Genomic DNA, 18,061 nt, shown 5'->3' with positions numbered 1-18,061 from the left:
GGGGCGTGGCTCTCCAGTTCAGGGGTAGTGACAACGCTGCAAACAGCCACGAGAGCACTGTTCTAATTGTGCACTACCTATCAACTGCTCTCATTGTCAGGAATCCTGGAGGAGGCTACCACCAGCACCCCTAGGCTTTCAGATGAAAGAAATTGAGGCCTAAAGGACCATGAAACACATCTGAGGTCAAAAGGTCACCAAATGGCAAAGCCTCCTCAACCCTGTGGTAAAATGACCTGTTGCTATTGGCTCCTTGCAGAGCTTTCCTTTTCCACTAGGAAGAGGTTTCATTGGATGGGCTGGTTCCGGCTTGTAAGAAGTCTCCACCACATGATCTGCAGTGAACCAATGGGGAAAGAAGCAGAGTGGAAACCCCGGAAGCAGGCTTGATAGAAATCTGTCTTTCCTCTGTAGGGCTATCTTAGATTTAAAGAGGAAACACTTATCTGCCTGAATGCAAGGCATAGTACATAAAGTGTCCACACAGGGCTCTACAAAGCTCACTCACGGTTGCAGTGCCCAGGCTCGGATGCTCCCGAGCACCAGAAATCACATGCCTGAACACAGTGTGAACACAGCGGGTGTGAACATTACTGCAGGGAAAGCAGTGGGTGTCCTCCCACCAGCTGCCAGACCTGTGTATGATGCTTTTCCAGCCAGTGATCAACGGCGGGACTACACATGGAGTGTGGGCCTGCTTTCTGAGTGGGTGTTTAGAAAAGGGACGACCTTGTTGTCATTGTAGAGAGATGTCAGGAAGCTGCATCTCAGACCACCCCCTCCCTGGGGTGATAGGATTGATCCCCACACAGTTAATTCAGGATGATCAGCAAGCTCTGGGATCAATTGTACTGGAGTTGAGGGACTCAAAGGGCTCTGAGCTACACTGGCTGATGCAGTGGCTGAGAGCTTAAGAGACAAGCAGAGCCTGACCTCATAGCTTTTGGTAGACTAATGTGATGGCTTGAATGTGAAGTTCTCAAGGTTCAGCCTTTGAGTTGGTCCGCAGCTAGTGGTGCCTTCTGGGGAGATTTTTGTGGACCCTCTGGGGCATGATGACTACACGGCAACTCTGGGCTCTGGGAGCAGGCCCTGTGAGCTGTAGCTTGGCTTGGTTCAGGCCCAGTTCTTCCCTTTGTGATTGGCCCAGGTGTAAGCAGCCTGTCTGATGCCCCTACTGCCGCCATGCCTTTCCCTCTAGGCTGGGCTGTATCCCCTCAAACCCAGCCATAATAATTTCTTCTTCCCTTGCATAGCTTCTTTTTCTTTTGTCTCTTTACAATTATTTAGTGTCTTGGGGGAGGGAATGTCATGCTGTACTTGTATGTGGGGGGGCAGTTCAGAGGACAGACTATAAGCATCAGTTTTCTCCTTCTACCTTGTGGGCTCTAGGGTTCAAAACTCAGGTTATCAGAGAACCTGTTGAACCCCCTATGTTATTTCTTTCTTTCTTTCTTTTTTTCCTTTTTCCCCCCCTATGTTACTTCTTGTCAAGCATTCTGCCATAGTGAAAAGAAAGATGATGAATACAACTGATTATATATATAAATTTTAAAAAGGCTGCAATTTCTGGAGAGACATCTCAGCAGCTAAGAGCGATGGATGCTCTTCTGGAGGACCCAGGATCAGTTCCCAGCATCTGCATGGGGCTTTACCCCCAACTCCAGCTCCATGGGATCTGCTGCCCTCTTCTGAGCTCTGAGGGCACTTCATAACCACCCTCCCTCCCTCTGTCTCTCTCTGTCTGTCTGTCTCTCTTTCTCTTACACATACATATACTCACAATTAAAAAGTTGTAAGTCTTTAAAATACCCCAATTCCTCTTCGCTGCTCGTTTTACATACTCTGTACTTTGTTTTTATTTTTGTTATTTTGCTTTTCTCGAGATAGGGTTTCTCTGTGTAGCCTTGGCTGTCCTGGACTTGCTTTGTAGACCAGGCTGGCCTCAAACTCACTGCAATCCACCTGCCTCTGCCTCCCTAGTGCTGGGATTAAAGGCGTGTGTGCCACTACACCTGGCCCTATACTCTGTACTTTGACCTTGCTGCTTCATCTTATGAGGAAGTGGTGGCTTTCCCTCACTCCCTGTATCAGTTCTGGTCTTTTACTGGCTTGGTAGAATGGTGGAGAGCCACTGTGCCTCTCATGAGCCTTTGCCTCAGGAAGCCTTATGCTCAGGCCCTTGTCCTTGGACTTCTTGGATATGGCATGAAAAGCCTGTATCTCTCTGCACTAGCTGCTGAGAGATACTTCTGTCATCATAGTCACTAAGCAACCAGTTAAGCCAAAGACTGGCCAAGACCAGCCAGCCTCCCATTTACTCATCAACTGGGCACAAGCATGGAGGCAGACCCAGCCGGGAACAGCCAAGACAAGCTCACCCAGCCATCTGTAGACTTGGGAGCAACAAGAGAGGGTCCTGAGTCACTTTAAGCTGAGCACTAAGTCATCAGTGCTCCAGCTGTTCAACATGGCAGAGCCTTTTGCTAGCCAAGGGAAGGAGGTGGCCATCTTTAGTTTAGGACAAGCATTGGCAAACCACAGCCAAGGAGTGGGGTGTGTCACTTGTTTCTGTAAAGCAAGCTTTATTGGAACACAGATGACACAACCCATCCTTGTCTGTTTCATACAACTGTAGTGGAGTTGCCAGAGAGACCACGTGGTCTGCAAAGCCCAAGCCATTTAGTAGATACTTGACAGAGTAGCAATGAATATAGTGCAGTGACGCCTACCATGGGCTGACAATGATCATCTATCTAACGTACCTGAGCCAGGAGCCAGGGGACTGGGGTTGCTTCTGTGAGTCCTCTGGCAGGATCACCTGCCCCATTTGGCATTGAGGGAAATGATTTCTGTTCACCACATGTAAGGCTCATTGTGTTTAAGCCTCGTTATTCAGATAAAATGAATAGGAGCACGGCCCATTTTTCTAGGCATCCCCCCACCCCATTTCCAGATATATGTGAATCTCACACTTATTCATGGGAGCGGCAGGGAGATGTGTGGATGCTTCCAAGGGACACCGAGAAGCCACAAGGCTTGTTTTCCCAAGGGGATGCTTCAAGGGCATCCAAGTTAGGCTGCCAGCTGGAAGGCTCACGGTGAATAGCTCCACCAAGATACCCAGATAATGTCGATAAAAGGTGGGTAGGAGGCCAGTGGGATGAGGTGTGACTAGCCTTTACTGTCAAGAAGGGACGAGGACGTGCTCATCACGTGCTGCTGACGACAGCGGTGATGGGAAACGATGATGATGATGATGAACAGCCGAGAGTGACGGGTGTGGTGGAGTTGGTAATGGCTGCCTGCATCTTCTACCCATTAGGTGCTCTTATTAACAAGCCTTAATATCTAGCCCTGTGAATTCACTCCTGGGTTACTCTTTGTATACAGATGTCTTGGCTTCTTGACATATGTCATGAATTCCCCAAAGGCAAGACCTTGGGATCTGCTTTCTACTGTGTGTGTGTACCTGGCTTAAAGCCTGGGAGGGTGACCAACAGGTGGGTCCACATCTTCAAGCTTCTGCTTCCTCCCGTGCAGAAAGGGACGAGGAAACACCCAGAGAGTGGGGCTGCCGAGGGGCCTGAGTGCACGCGGTACCTACAGAGTGGCAGTTATTACTGTAAAGACTGTGGGCGCATAATAAATCTAGAACGAACCGGCAGCACCGGGACAGCCTTATCCCAAGGCAGAGCTTCCACACTGAGGCTGGAGGGATCGTGTGAGTTTCAGCTGGGGGTGGGGGTGGGGGGGTAGGGACATCTGTTCCTGCATGCAGACATCTGTGGTTGTCACAGCAGGGTGAGGGATGTTGCTGACTCTTATCTATCTGGTGAGACACAGGAGAGCCCCTCCCAACAAGGAACTCTCAGTCTCCAGGTGCCTTAGTGCCAAGGCTAGCTTTGTCTCTGCCTGAACCTTTCTGAGGGAAAAGCTATGGACTTAGGACTCTCCGAATGACACTTGTGGAACCATGTGTCAAGGTTTCAGAAAGCAAGCGTGCTCTTTGGAAGGTTGATTAGCCTCTGTGTAGCACAGGATGAGGAGGTCGTGGCTTTAGGCATTGGACCAGAGATGCTTTCCTGGGAATAGCTGAGTCATGGGGGCAGGGCAGGGTTGGGGGGAATTATCATGTTGGCAGCAGGAGCTCAGGACAGATTTTTATCAAGCTTTGCAAACCGTTTGACATTCGAGTGTCTGGCTTGGTTAGGTAAGGGATGACTCTGGGGTCTAAACTACCACATCTATGGTGCCTATTCTCTCTCTCTCTCTCTCTCTCTCTCTCTCTCTCTCTCTCTCTCTCTCTCTCTCTCTCTCTCTCTCTCTCTCTCTCTGTGTGTGTGTGTGTGTGTCACCAGTTTTGCTGGCTTCAAGTTCCCTGCCCTTTTCATAGCTCCTAACACATTAGCTCATGGGGTCATTATGTCAGCTTCGATCCAGGTTCTGAGGCACAAGGCTAAGGCCCAGGAAGTGGGACCCACTTACACATGAGACTCAGGCAAGGAGGAAGAAATGATGGAGCTGTAGACCGGCGAGAATGGGCGGATGATGCTGGCGTCCACCTTCCTCATCTTCTCGTCTTCGTAGGCACTGAGGGAAGAGCAGAGCGAGGAGCAGAGTGAGTCGCAAGCGGTGGCTCTCAAGCTCACCCACGTCACAGTTCATCTGGCACTTGTTGCTGGGCACTCTATAGTGTGCCTGGCAGCCATACCAGCTTGCTGGGGGGAGACTTCTAGAGGCAGCCCATGGACAGAGGACATGAAGACAATGCTCGCCCCGCCAGAGGAGACAAGAAAACAAACAAGGAGGTAAATTCCATGTTTCGGAGACAGCAGGTGTTGGGGATGCCTCCTCAAGGAAGAGGAAAGGGAGAGAGCAGGATGGGGAGGGGGAGAGGGGGAGGGGGAGACACAGATAGAAAAAAGCCTGCAGTGACTTGCTTTCACAGTGTTCCCATTTAACTCCATCTGGGCTCCCAGCCTGTGGGATTGTGTGCCTACAGTCAGGGCAGATCTCCCCTTATTAGCATACCCTCTCTGGAAACCCTCTCCCAGACACACCCCTGAAGTGGGCGCTACAAATCTCCTAGGTGTTTCTCAATTCAGTCATGTTTTTTACCAAGACTGACTAATTAGTGTGCTTTCTGACTGTATTCTAGGAAAGTTATTTTTGAAACCCTATCTCAGTGGGGTTTTTTTCCCTTTTGTCTCTCACAGAGCATATTAATTAAATAAAATGGTTTTCTTTCAAGTATTCCTGCATCGTGGGCATATTTCCCCTTATAACTGAATTCAGCCTGCAGGTGCGTTTTAACTGGACAAATGTGTCTGTGTGTGTGTGCAACTTAATCAACCATCATGGTTTAAATTTTAGACATTTCATGTAAATGTTGGGTTCTTAGGACCTTAAAAATGTTGGACACTCTGGGTCCCATCACCACTGAGTATCAGTAGCAGCTGAGGGCCGGGAGTCACTGGTGGTTTTGCTGGCGTCATGTACCCCAGCTTTGGAGGTTTAGTTATCCAGGACCCCCCCCCCCCCCAGCTAAGGACTGCTTACACAGGACTGCTGATGGGGTCCCGTTCACTGCCTTCTAGCAACATCTATCAATTATCTTCTCTGTGCGGGGGTAGGGGGGCAGCAGATACAGCACCAAGGGAGGCTGACTCACCCCTTCCAAGCTTCCTGAGGCTTAGAGTCTAGTTGGGGTGTGTGTGGGGGGGGGAGTAACCGAGCACATGATGGGGCTACGTGTGCACAGGGAAAGTACAAAGACTTTGGCAGCCTAACCTTGTCTGCGACCCCTGGAGAGAGTCTTGACAGTAACAAAGAACAAATGAGATTGCTTCCCATCCCCCCCACCTTGTCCCCAGCCTTAGATCTTGGCTCCGTGGTGCATTGACCACCACGTGATGTCATGCCAGGGTTCAACAGAATGGAGCAGTGACCGCCACTCCCCGCCCCCTCCAGTCGCAGACCTGTGCAAGTAGCATCTGTTGCTACAGTAATGGGAATTGAAATAAGTACTGAGATCTGAAGGTTGAATGGGGTTAACTAGGCAAATAGAATCCAGGATGGGCTTCTACTATTGGTAGGCAGCATGGGGGGGGGTTGTGGGCAGGGGGGCAGGAGGCAGCTGTGAGCCCAGCTGTGAACTAGACTGCCTGGGCCTGTGAGCTCTGCCCAGGCTTCTGTCTTTGTCCACTCAGGAATGGGCACCCTTGACAGGGCTCTGCTGGGAGCAATTTCTCTTTTGAACAGATCAACCAAGCTTTGTGTGAGGCCATGCTGGCACACACATGAGGAACAAACACTTTCCTCTAGGGAATTTGAGGACAACTGTGGGGTCAGAGAGCTAATTAAAAGATAGCCCCAGAATCTAGGTGCCCCAGTTTCCATGGCCACTGACTCCTTATTTGACACTAGACCTGGAAAACAAACAGAGAGAGAGAGAGAGAGAGAGAGAGAGAGAGAGAGAGAGAGAGAGAGAGAGAAATCTCATTGGCAAATACATTGCTGTGTTCCATCTTACTGGCCCAACCATATCTCCCAGAAAATACAGAAATTTACCCAGCCCTTTACACTGCTCAGTCTCTGGTTAAGTGCTTCCTCTTGACTCCAATAATAAGACAAATTTCACTCCCCCACTGCCTTTTTTTTTTTTTTTAGCTGAATCTGCATCTGAAAAATGAGGTCATTGGGCATGGAGGGGAGGGTGGCCGGCAGGCGAGAACCTTGCGAGACCTGTTTCATTTTCCCGTCCCGTCCCATATCCTTGGCTAGTTTGTCAGACTTGAAACTTTTGTGTGTGTGTGTGTGTGTGTGTGTGTGTGTGTGTGTGTGTGTGTGTGTGTGTGTGTCGGGGCAAACATAATCCCTTTGGCTTTATAAAAACAGAAGATCAAACACTTGGTTAGAAAGCACTTATAAAAGAACACTTGCATTCTTGAGACCTCTGTGTTGGAACTATATGTAGAACACAGGCTCATAGATATGGACTGCCTTTGTGGAAAATAAGATTTTTATGCAAAAATATAAGGAGTTTAGCTAACGGAAGACCAGAGAGATCGAAATCACTTTGTTGTATTACAGTCACTGATGACAGCCACTGAACATGCTCTGTAGGCTGTGAGCTGTGCCAAGCATCATTTTGTGGAACCCTCATAGTAATATGCACGGGAGGTCTGGGACTGCCCCCGTGGTGAGGTAAGTGGAGGCTCAGGGAGGCGCAGCTAACTGCTCAGGGTTCAGGTGGAGTCAGGACTGGATTCTAAGTCCTAACTGTGCTCCTGATGGCGGCCCATCTTGCTGTGGATTCGCTCTTAATGCTCATTTATAAAGCAAGCCTTACTTCTGCATTTGCATTAGAAGAACTGGTCTTCTACAGCTCAGTGGCCCTTCCAGATGAGATGGGACTGGACCAATGAGAGGACTGAGCACATGCATACTTACACTTATTAAACTTTAAGCAAACCATGTCTTGCATACCCAAACATGGGCCAGAGGGGGAGACAAAGGTTTCCTCTGGCTGTGGACTAAAGCTGCAGCCACGTCAACTCTCTCCTTATGTAGTGCGGGCTGGTGGCTCATTCATTAGACTACGGTTTCTGCAAAAGGAGCCACAGCTTTATTCTTTATCCTGGGCCAAGGCTGCAGCTGACCAGCAGCACCAGGAGCCCCAGACTTAGGGAGAGTGCTGGGCTCTGGGTGGAAGGCAGAGTTTGCACCAAGGTCTTGGGGACTGTCATAGAAAGAGTCACCGACCATTCCAAGGTCTAGTGAGGACATTCTGCTGGTTCTGACACTGAGGTCATGCTACGTGCGACCTCTGGCCAAAGACAACGTGGGTAGAGCTAGATGGTTTCATGTGGGTCTAGGGACTGAACTCAGGACCTGATGGACGCTAGGATGTGCTCTGCCGCTGGCTAACATGCCCCCCTGGGGAGGATGACTTCTAACCTTCCACAGCAGGAGGATGGCTGTGACTAGTAACAGTGAATTGAGTACTTTCTCATGGTGGATGGAGAGGGCTCTCAACGCTCTCTATTCTGGTGAGCATGCTTGAGGTGATGGGCCTGATAATGAGCCCAGTGTGACCGTGCTGCATGTGTGTATTGAGATGACACACTGTACCCAGCGAACAGGCACAGCCTTCTGTGCCAATGAACTGTTTACAAGGTTTCCCTGTCCACTCAGAAACAAACATAGTGCCGCCCTGATCACGTATGCTGGATGCCAAGGCTTTTTGATGGACTGATTCTGGTGTGTCAGAGATGTGCCTCTTGGCATCGCACATTGTTTCGTGGTCTTGATCAAGGCTCCACTCCCTGGAGGTGTTTGTTTGCTTGTTTGCTTTGTTTGTCTTTCTAGATTCCTATTCAGTCTTTCAACTGAAAGGAAGAGGGAGTGATGTTCAGGGCCCTGCGTGTTGACATCTTTCAATTCATCGCTGTTAGTTGTGCAGGCAGAACCCGTCAGATCGCGGCAGTCTGAATGTGAGGTGTCCCCCACAGGCTCACAGGTGTGAACTTGGTCTCCTGCTGGTGGTGCTATTGGGGGAAGGTTGTTGAAGGAGGTGGGGCCATGTTGGAGGAAGTGGGGCATTGTGGATAGGCCTAGAGCCTTCACAGACCCGTCCCACTTCCTGGGTGTTAGGTGCTGTGTGACAGGCAGCCTCCTGTTCCTGTCACTCCATTTCCCACCCTAATGGAGTAAACTCTTTTGGAACGTTAAGCCAAACCAAACCAAAACCTCTTTCTCATATTAGCTGCTCTTGCCAGGGTATTTCCTCACAGCCACAGGCGAGATAAGACAGTTTCTTCTTCCTACTGTCATGTTTACATTGCACCTGGTGGAAGGCCCGAGAAGTTAAAGGAGCTCTTGATGCTTTACTAAAATATTACAGTCACATCTCACGCCATGAGGCAAAAACTCGCCCCCCAAATCCACCTCCTGTCCCCCTTTCCTCATGGTGAGGTCTCCCTCAGCCCTCCTCTCAGCTCCTCCTAGCCGGCTTCTGCAAGGCAGCTGAGCTCACCACCATCACCACCAGTCCACTACAGCCACCCCACCTGGCTTGCTTTCTGCATGTTCCCGTCATGTCCTCCTCTGCACACACACTGAGTGTGCCACGGTCGTCCGGCTCCCCTGCCCATCCCAAGTTCTCCTCCGGGGAGGCCGTTCCTCAGGAAGTGTAGATGAGGGACTGTAAGTCACGAACACCGTTCTCTCAGCGTGACTAGATGATCACAAATGATGGATGGAGGGCAGTTAGCTTAGTGTGAGCAACCCTTTGGATGAAAGTAATGAAAAAAAAAAATGCTGGATAAGATAGAAAAAAACAAAGAGGGGGAAAACTCAGGGGTGGTTAGTAGACTTTGACGTCACAGGAGGAACCACTGAGCCTGAATCAGAATGGAAGTCAGAGGCTCTGGCCAGCGTGAACGATGCTTTCTCATGCTGAGGACACTTGGTACTTTCCCATAGCTTCAGAAGGCAAGGAGGATGGAAACGAGAGACCAGGGTCTGCACTGAGGAGAGGGCAAAGAGATGCTGGGACGCAGTGGAGGCAGGAGGAGCTGCCTCAGAGGAGGTGAGGATGTCTCTCAGTACTCGCCTCTAATGTGCAAACCCTAGGCTGATTCCCAGCTGTGCATGAAAGAAATACTATGACCTCCCATAACAAAATCAACTACCGTCAAAGGTCCTGAAGGGACCGAGGTAATGCCATCTGCCCAGACCTTACCCTGACTGTGCTTTGTGTCTGCTCGGGTGCTTTTCAGCCCTTGACCCCCTCCCTGAGCAGCCCTGTCTGCCTTCACAACACATTAAAGATTTTTCTCTAACCCTGGCCTTGGTCCAGATGCATAACCAAGACAACGGATGAGTTGTTCTAAAACATGCTAGAAGCCCCTCCTCCCCTTTCCACTCTACCCCAGACCACATGGCAGTGATGCTATTGTGGCTTCTGCCTTTATAGACCTGTCCGCTGACCTTCAGTGATAAGAGTTCTTCAGGGCAAGAGCTTGCTGTTAGTCACCATCCACTGAGGGACTCTAACTTGACCTTATATTTGTGGGGGATCTGTAGCTTTCTCCCCAGGACTATGACAGCACCATTCTCTTGCATTTATTATATTTGCTTTGTTATGCAACCATCACTTCTATCTGGTTCCCCAATATTTCACCAATCAAAAGAGGAGATCCTCCAACCTGTACATCAGCCACTCCCCTGCCCTGCTGCCTCCCAACCCCTGGCTGCCACTCACTGGGTCCCGCCCACAACAAGCACCAAACACAGTGTGAAGTGAAGTAAGCCAGATGCATGAATGTGTGTGTGTGTGTTGGGGTCTTTTAGCCTCCTGGGTAGCTGTGATTACCAGCATATACTCTCCAGGTGATTCTAACGGTTCACTAGAGATTTGCTACCTGGTTACAACTGCAGCTGGTTTCGAGCACATGCTTCCCCACTGTCTGCTTTAGTCATCTCTTCATCCTGGCGTGTTCTGTACTCTGGCTTCACAAGCTCAATTTCCTGGAACCTTGTCTGTGATGACTGCTGAAGCCCCATAGGATTTGGTTCTGCTGAGGTTGCAACTGAGGACGCTTCTAATGATGCTGAGGAAACCAGCACACATCTCTTAGGCCCCTTTTTCTATGTCTCTCCAATGCAGCTAATAAGTTTCTGTTTTTTTGTAGGAATGCCACAGAGTAAACACTCATCACTACTGCTGTGTTTGGTGCTGTGGTTCCTCTTGGTGTTTTATCTCTGTGAGCACCTCGCAATGGTCTGTGGATGGTCCCAGCCGAGAGAAAGGCTTCCTGAAGAAGTAGTGCCTTTACTCAGGAAACAGACATTTCTGTGTATCTGCTTTGTGTAGAACTATGGGCTGCAGCCAGAGATGCAGGGCAGAGATGCTGATGCAGGATAAAACGAGCGAGTGCAGGCACATGTTATGAGGACCCAGAGAATAAATGTTACAGCAGGTGGTTGGCTGAAAGCCAAGAGGTACCAGCAGGCATCACTAAAGATGCCTGTTGAGTACTGAGCCAAGCTTTGGTTGGAAGAGGATGTGAAGACGCCTCAGGGTAGAAGAAGAGATGGAAAAGACAGGGAGAGAGAGAGAGTTACGTATCATCAGACGGGAGGGTGGAATGTGCAACAGAAGATTGCCCACTCAGGGCCAGAGAGCAGGGATGACCAGGCAGGCTGGGACAGGCTGGGGAAGGGGAGCTGCCTTGAGGTAGCCCGTCCTGAGGCTCCGGCCCACTTACGCCAGCAGGGTGGTCCTCCGGAAGTGGGTATCTGAGAACTTCTTGGCTGGCTGGAATTTGTTCAATTCTTCCTCTCTCAGCTTCTGGAGTTGCTGTTGCCTCTTTTTCATGGCACTTTCCTCTCGCAGAATGGTAAAGTACCCTCGGCCTACTTTCACACACTGGATCAGGAAGCTGGAGAAAAAAAAAGGGGGGGGAGGTGGAGATGGAGGCAGATGGATATAAAATGAGAGAGAGACAGATGGATAAATAGATGAAGAGGCACAGGAGAGAGAAAGGGAGAGAGGGAGGGAGGGAGGAAAGGGGAGGGAAAATAGCAAAGACAAGTTATTAAATATATCAGGACAATATCCTTCTGTCAATGGATCAGCCATCTCTGAGGGCACCCTCCAGCAGAACAGGACCTTTATGTAATAGTTTGGGTGTGGCATGTCCCCTGCAGGCTACTGTTTTGAGTGCTCGGTTCCAGCAGGGGGCGCGGCTGGGATGCTGTGGGGATTTTGAGATGTGTGAGTGGGTCATGAAGGAGGACCGTTGCAGGTTCTATCCAGCTCCTGCTTCTGGTACCTCTCTGCCCCTTGGTCTCCTGAGACGTGAATGGCCTCTGCCACCTTCCTGCTCCCGCCACCAGCTGCTGGCTGCACTGTGCCCAGCCATCCCATCGTGATGGACTGATACCGCGAGCCGAAACAGAGCTTTCCTTATTCAGACTGTCCCTGCCAACTGTTTGTCATGGTCACATGAAGTAATGAGTATCCCCTCCCATCGCTGCATTTCCAGACAGAGAGCCTGGCTTGAGATCTGCATCTGCCTTTTACTGATGACCTGGGACAGGCCGTTCAATTCTGGAAAGCTATGTTACACCTCCCAACTTGGTTTATAGAATCTGTTTGCTACAATGAGCCCGCTAACAACGCTATGAGGAGACATGAAAATCCACAGCTCGGGCCAGGGAGGTGACGCTGGGCAAAGCGCCTGCCGTGCAGGCCTAAAGGACTCCAGATCCCATGTGCAAAGAGCGGATATGGCACATGCTCCTGGAGATAGCAGAGACAGGCAGAACCCTGAAGCTCCCAGGCCAGCCCATCAAGCTGGGTTGATGCAGTGCAGCTGTGGTGAGGGACCCTGCCTCGAAAAAATAAAGATGAAGGACGATCAAGGAAGACGACCAACGTCATCCTCAGCCTTCTACATGAATGGAATTCACAGACACACACCAGCATGCAAGTGTGCACACACCCACAGTAACACACACACACACACACACACACACACACACACACACACACACGAGATCCACAGTCCACAGGATTAGAGATTTTCACGCACAGAAAGAGCCAGAAGGTGCCAGGCCTTCAGAGGGACCATAACTCAAGATCATTGATGGGGCAGCAGGTGGCACACGGGGCCTGGGATCTGGCCAAGGCCTTACCTCTCTCTGTTTGCATGCATACATCTGTGAGCTTGGCTTAGTCACGCGTGTAGATGCCGGCAGTACAGCGTAACCTGTGTTACGGCTTGACTTTTCCTTCTTTGCCAAGTCAACCACGGCCGCTTGATTGGCCCTGCTGCTGCCTTGCTGGGCAGAGAGCCTGTGCCCGTCCAGTCACGCCTCCTGCCTCTTACCCATCTTTACGCAGAGGTAGGATCTGGCAGCAGTGAGCTGTGGGAATGTGTGGGTGTGCGCATCTGCTTAGCCACCTGACTATTGAGATACTGTCAGGCAACACAGTAAACTACTATCGTGTTCCTATCTGTATATTTTGGGTCTGAAATTTAATCTTATTTGCTCTCCAAATTCTTGATAAGCAACCTATGTGTGACGACTCCGTGAACAAGCCACTGGGATCTTTGGTGCTCATGGCCTAGCAGAGAAGACAGAGGGACAGCAGGACAACAGTAACAGGGTGATAGGGATGGAAGATTCTGAGCTTTTGGGGGAGGGCACATCTAATTCAGACGAGAAATCTTTTTTGAGAAACTGATATTTGATTCCCCTCTTTTGACGAAGCCCTTTGCTCTCTCCTGGATTCTCACTGTGTACGATACACTGGCCTGGAACGCAAAATTCTCTTGCCTCCGCCTCTAAATTCTGGGGTTACAAGAGTAAAGCACTGTGCCCTGGGATTGCTTAATTTTGGATGGAAATCTCAGGCATTACTTTTTTGCTGTGACAAAGTACCGGGCAGAAGCAATTTAAGAAAGGAAGGGCTTCTAGGACAGCCAAGGCTACACAGAGAGACTCTGTCTCAACAAAAAACAAAAAACAAAAAACAAACAAACAAAAAAAAAACCAAAATAACAACAACAACAAAAAACCCCAAAACCCAACCCCCCCCCCAAAAAAAAAGAAAAGAAAAGAAAGGAAGGGCTTGCTGGGCGTGCTGGCACTTGGGAGGCAGAGGCAGGCGATCTCTGTGAGTTTGAGGCCAGTGTGGTCTACAAAGTGAGTTCAAGACAGCCAGGGCTACACAGAGAAACCCTGTCTCAAAAAACAGAAAGAAAGAAAGAAAGAAAGAAAGAAAGAAAGAAAGAAAGAAAGAAAGAAAGAAAAAAAAGAAAAAAAGAAAGAAAGAAAGAGCGGGCTTATTCCAGTTTACAGTTTCAGGGCATCTGGGTGGGGAAAGGCGTAATGGTGGGAGCGAAGGCTGGCAGGTTACAAAGCATCAGTAGTGAGGAAGCAGAGAGAACAGGAAGTGAGGCTGGGCTATTAAACCTCAAGGCTCGCCCCCATGACTCACTTCCTCCAGGGAGGCTCCACCTCCTAATAGTTTGACCGCACTTGGGGACCAAGTGTTCAAACACTGGAGCCTGCATTTCCCATAGGCACCACTAGAGGGTGCGCCACCCGTGACCAGACGCCCTCGTGGCCAACAGTTTAGCCACACTGATTTTCTCAGGAGGAGGCTTAGGGTGTTACTAGGGGCATTTTCATTTCAGTAGGGGACTCTTGCAACTGTTGGGAAGTGCGTTTGTGCATGCGTGTAATGTAGCATTTTCTAATTCGTGGCGTTTAGGTGGCAGCTGGTGACAAGTGTCACTGGGTCCATGTCCCTGGCTGGCCTTGGCTGAGAACGTATTTCAGACATCAGTGGTGGGGATCGGTTGCCGTCAAGCACCAAGCATACAGCATTTGCCTAAGGAGCACACACTGGTGGAGATACCTAGAGAAATCAGGAGAGCCTTCCTGGAGGAGGCGACATCACAGCTAAGCAGGGGCTTGCCGGGACAGAGTGGGAGTCAGTGGGCCTAAAGGATGAACCAGAAACCATCAATGCTGAGCTGAGTCTGCGGGTGGCCTGCTGTGGGGGAGCTGAAGCACAGAGGCCCAGGGCCTTGCGTCCTGGGCATGGGGGCCGCTGGGACTGTGTCTTCTGAAGTTGCTTAGAGTGTTTGTGTGCGTGTGTGTGTCGGGGGGCGGGGCTTTCTAAGCTAGTGAGCCCCACAGACAGGCTGGGGAGCAGGGGCTGGGAAACCTGAGCAAACTACTCCAGCCAAGGCAGCCTGCCTAACCCTAACCCCGAATCGCAGCTGCTGCACCTTCTGGACCAGCCCAAGTGACAGGTGACAGGATTGGGGGAGGGGCAAGTCTAGCCCTGATGCCAGACACACCAGTCTATTCCAGGCACCTCAGATGGCGAGGATCACAGAACGAGCTTGGAGGTGTCCCCACATACTGCGGAGGCCCTTTTTTTTTTTTTTTTTTAATTTTTAATGCTTAATTTTACTTTGCAGATTCCCCTTTAATTTCCTGTATGTTTCCCACGTCTTCTTTATCATTACTGCTGATTACTGATTACCAGGCTGTTTGTAGGAGAGCAGTTTTCGGTTTTAAATGCACTCACCAGGGGCCTTTTGCTCAGGGCTTCACAGGGTGCAAAGCTGCTCTAGTGGAGGGAGGTGGCCGCCAGCCCGGGATAGCAGAGGCAGGGGCGGGGTTATCAGACGCACCTTCCCCACCGCTGCATGGGGCGGCATCTGCGGGACATACATACGTTCTCTGTACAGGAGTCTGGGAGTCACTGTTAAGCTGAGGAGAGGATTGCTGTGCTGTGCCAATGGGAGGACTCTAAGTGGCTCAGTGGTAATAGGGCACAGGAACAGGAGTGGGCCATGAGAAGGGGGGGGGGTGGACCAGCTCAGGTGGGATTTTTGCTTTCTTATTTTTGGGGGATATTATTTGTGTGTATGTGTGTGCACACGTGGGTGCTTTTGTTTTTCGGTGTATGCACATGGGTGTGTGCATGTGTGTGCATGTGTGTTTGCAGTATACCCACATGGTGTGTTGCATGTGCACATGTGTGTGCATGTGTGCACGTGTGTTTGCCATGTGTGTGCATGGGTGTGCGTGTGTGTGTGCGCGCGCACACTGCCTGTGCACAGAGGCCAGAGGAGAATACCAGGTGACCTGCTCCATTACTTTCCATCTTATTTTCGTGGCACGGATTTTCTCACTGATTCTGAAGCTGGGCTGGGAACCGGGAAGCCCCAGCCATGTACCCATGACAGCGCTGCCGTCACAGGCGTCACAGGCGTCACAGGCGTCACAGGCGTCACAGGCGGGAGACCACCTTGGCCTCTATGTGGTTTCCAGGGTTTTAACTCAGAACCTGTGCTTGTGTAACAGGCAATCTAACTATCTCCCCATCACTTGGGTGGGTTTCAAAAATATGTATTTTTGCTTGCACATGCTTTTGGGGTTCAGTGTGGTGTCTCCATACAGGTACGAATGGGTAATGACCATTTAAGGTAAGTAGCATGACCACACCCCCAGATACTGGTGATACCCTCTTTTTAGCTGTTTTCCAGTGCTCAGTTAGTGGCTGTCAGTCAGCCAAAACCGTCAGAGCTAACGTTCCGCTGAGCCCTTCTGCCCACTCGCCATGCTTTCTCCACGGTCCCTTTCTCCTTCCCAGCCTTAGGTGAACACGGTTCTGCTCCCTACTCTACACCAACAGCATTCTTAGCTTCTGCATATTTTAGGGCGTGCCACATCTGCTGCTCTGGGCCTGATCCACCTCACCCAGCATAACACACACACACACACACACACACACACACACACACACACACACACACACACACACACACACACCAGCCTCCCTGGGAAATTATAAATAGTAACCATGATGCTCTTACTAGAATTGTCAACTTGCCGTTGTCCAGTCATCCAGGAGGTGACCCTTTGGGAGTGCCTGGGAGGAATTATCTTGATTATTGTGAACTGATGTGAGAAGACCCATCTTGACGGTGGGTGAGACCATTGCGTGGGCTGCATCCTGTCCAGTGTAAAGCGGAGGAAGCTAGCTCAGGACTGTTGTGTACGACGCGTGCGGCCAAGCCTTCTTCCCGTCTGAGGGCCTGATGTGACCAGCTGAGCTGGGCTGCTGGGAGGATTTGGTGAGCCCTGGGACCCAGTCCTGGGAAGCTACAGTCATTACGGTCAGCCTGCTTAGTGGTCCAAGGGAGGCCAGCATGATTTGCAGATGAGGAAACCGAGGGAGAAGGTTAAATGTATGAGGCGTGTCATGACAGGTGAAAACTAGAAGAGGAGGCCTTAGGACTGTTAGAAAACCCAGGCCCTTAAAGGAACCAGGGCCCTAAGCAGACAGGGCTGGGAACAGGGTCGGAGCAACACCCACCCCACTTGCCTACTCACTATCAAGTCCGCTTGACTTTGAACACACACCCCTACCCAATGCCTCTGTGGCCCCTGTGACTGGATCTAAGTTATGCTCCTGTAACTGCCATGTCACAGGTCACACACATGAGCCAAGCCTGCTCACTCAGGGCACAGGACCTCTCCTTCCTCTGGGAGCCTTCAACAGATACCCCGTGTTGTCTCTTGAGTCTGAAGCACTCTCCTGCTATCAAAGACCCTCTCTGTGTGATGCTAAAACCTAAGGAGAACACAGGAACACAGTAGCGTGGCTTCCTAACTTCCAGCCTCCACCTCCAGGCTCCAAGCTCACATATTCAGCAGGAAGCCTTGCGTTTCTGTGCATCCGGTTGCTTGGTATGCCCAGGTTAGCCATAGGTCTGCAGTGAGCAGAGGCTTGCCTTCCTCTCCCGGGGTCATGTTCTGCCAACCTATGACTCCACCTGCCGATGACCAGGTAGGCCACTGATCGGCAAATGCTGCCTCCCTTCCCGCCCTGTGTGCTCAGGGGTGGGATGTGTTTCCCACCGGGACTTCCTCATACGATGTTGTTGGGGGGGGGGTGTGGACTGACTTTTCTCACCTAAGTCTAGCAGAAGAATGACAGCTACACCTGCCTCACTAGACCCAGAAGTGTGAGAAAGGTAAGGAGTAAGTGTATCAGAGCCCAGGAAATCCAGCCTAGATCACCTGACCCCAGGCACCCACGTCTTATGAAATAAACTGTGTATTGAAGTTACAGACTTTTTTGGGGGGGGGCAGCTTGTCACACAGAGTGTTCCAGTAGCATCACAGCTCCCTGGAACTTGCAAGGGTGGCAGACCTCCTTGTTATGGGCCGAATCACCAGTGTTTCCCCCATGGATGTTTTGAACTTGCGATCCCAAGCTGGTGGCGCTAGTTTGGGAGGTTCTAGAAGCTTAGTGAGGTGAGCAGGCCTCGCTGGCTGGAGTCAGTCACTAGGAATAGATGTTTGGAGGATAAACACAACTGCTTCGATGCGAACCTGTGCTCTACCACACACTCCCACTGCCAGGAACCAAGCGGATCCACCAAGCCCTCCCTGCCACAACGGACTAGAACATTCTGAGACAATGAACCACGCTAAACTGTTCTTCTGTTACGTG

General features: G+C 50.6%; 1 protein-coding gene across 1 annotated transcript in view; it reads right to left on the bottom strand.

Moving 5' to 3' along the window:
* Nucleotides 1-11,938, bottom strand: part of Ccdc60 (coiled-coil domain containing 60) — a 53,990-nt gene extending 42,052 nt beyond the window's left edge. The window contains exons 1-3 of the mRNA XM_051162156.1: nt 11,844-11,938; nt 11,277-11,450; nt 4,489-4,593 (exon numbers count right to left, since the gene is read on the bottom strand). Of these exons, the coding sequence (XP_051018113.1) occupies nt 4,489-4,593; nt 11,277-11,450; nt 11,844-11,938 (374 nt within the window). The remainder of the gene's footprint in view (nt 1-4,488; nt 4,594-11,276; nt 11,451-11,843) is intronic.
* Between the last annotated feature and the right edge of the window lie 6,123 nt (nt 11,939-18,061).

Source organism: Acomys russatus, chromosome 19 (assembly GCF_903995435.1).
Source record: "Acomys russatus chromosome 19, mAcoRus1.1, whole genome shotgun sequence".
In the NCBI taxonomy this organism is placed as follows: domain Eukaryota; kingdom Metazoa; phylum Chordata; class Mammalia; order Rodentia; family Muridae; genus Acomys; species Acomys russatus.
This window is presented reverse-complemented; position numbering and strand designations above follow the sequence as displayed.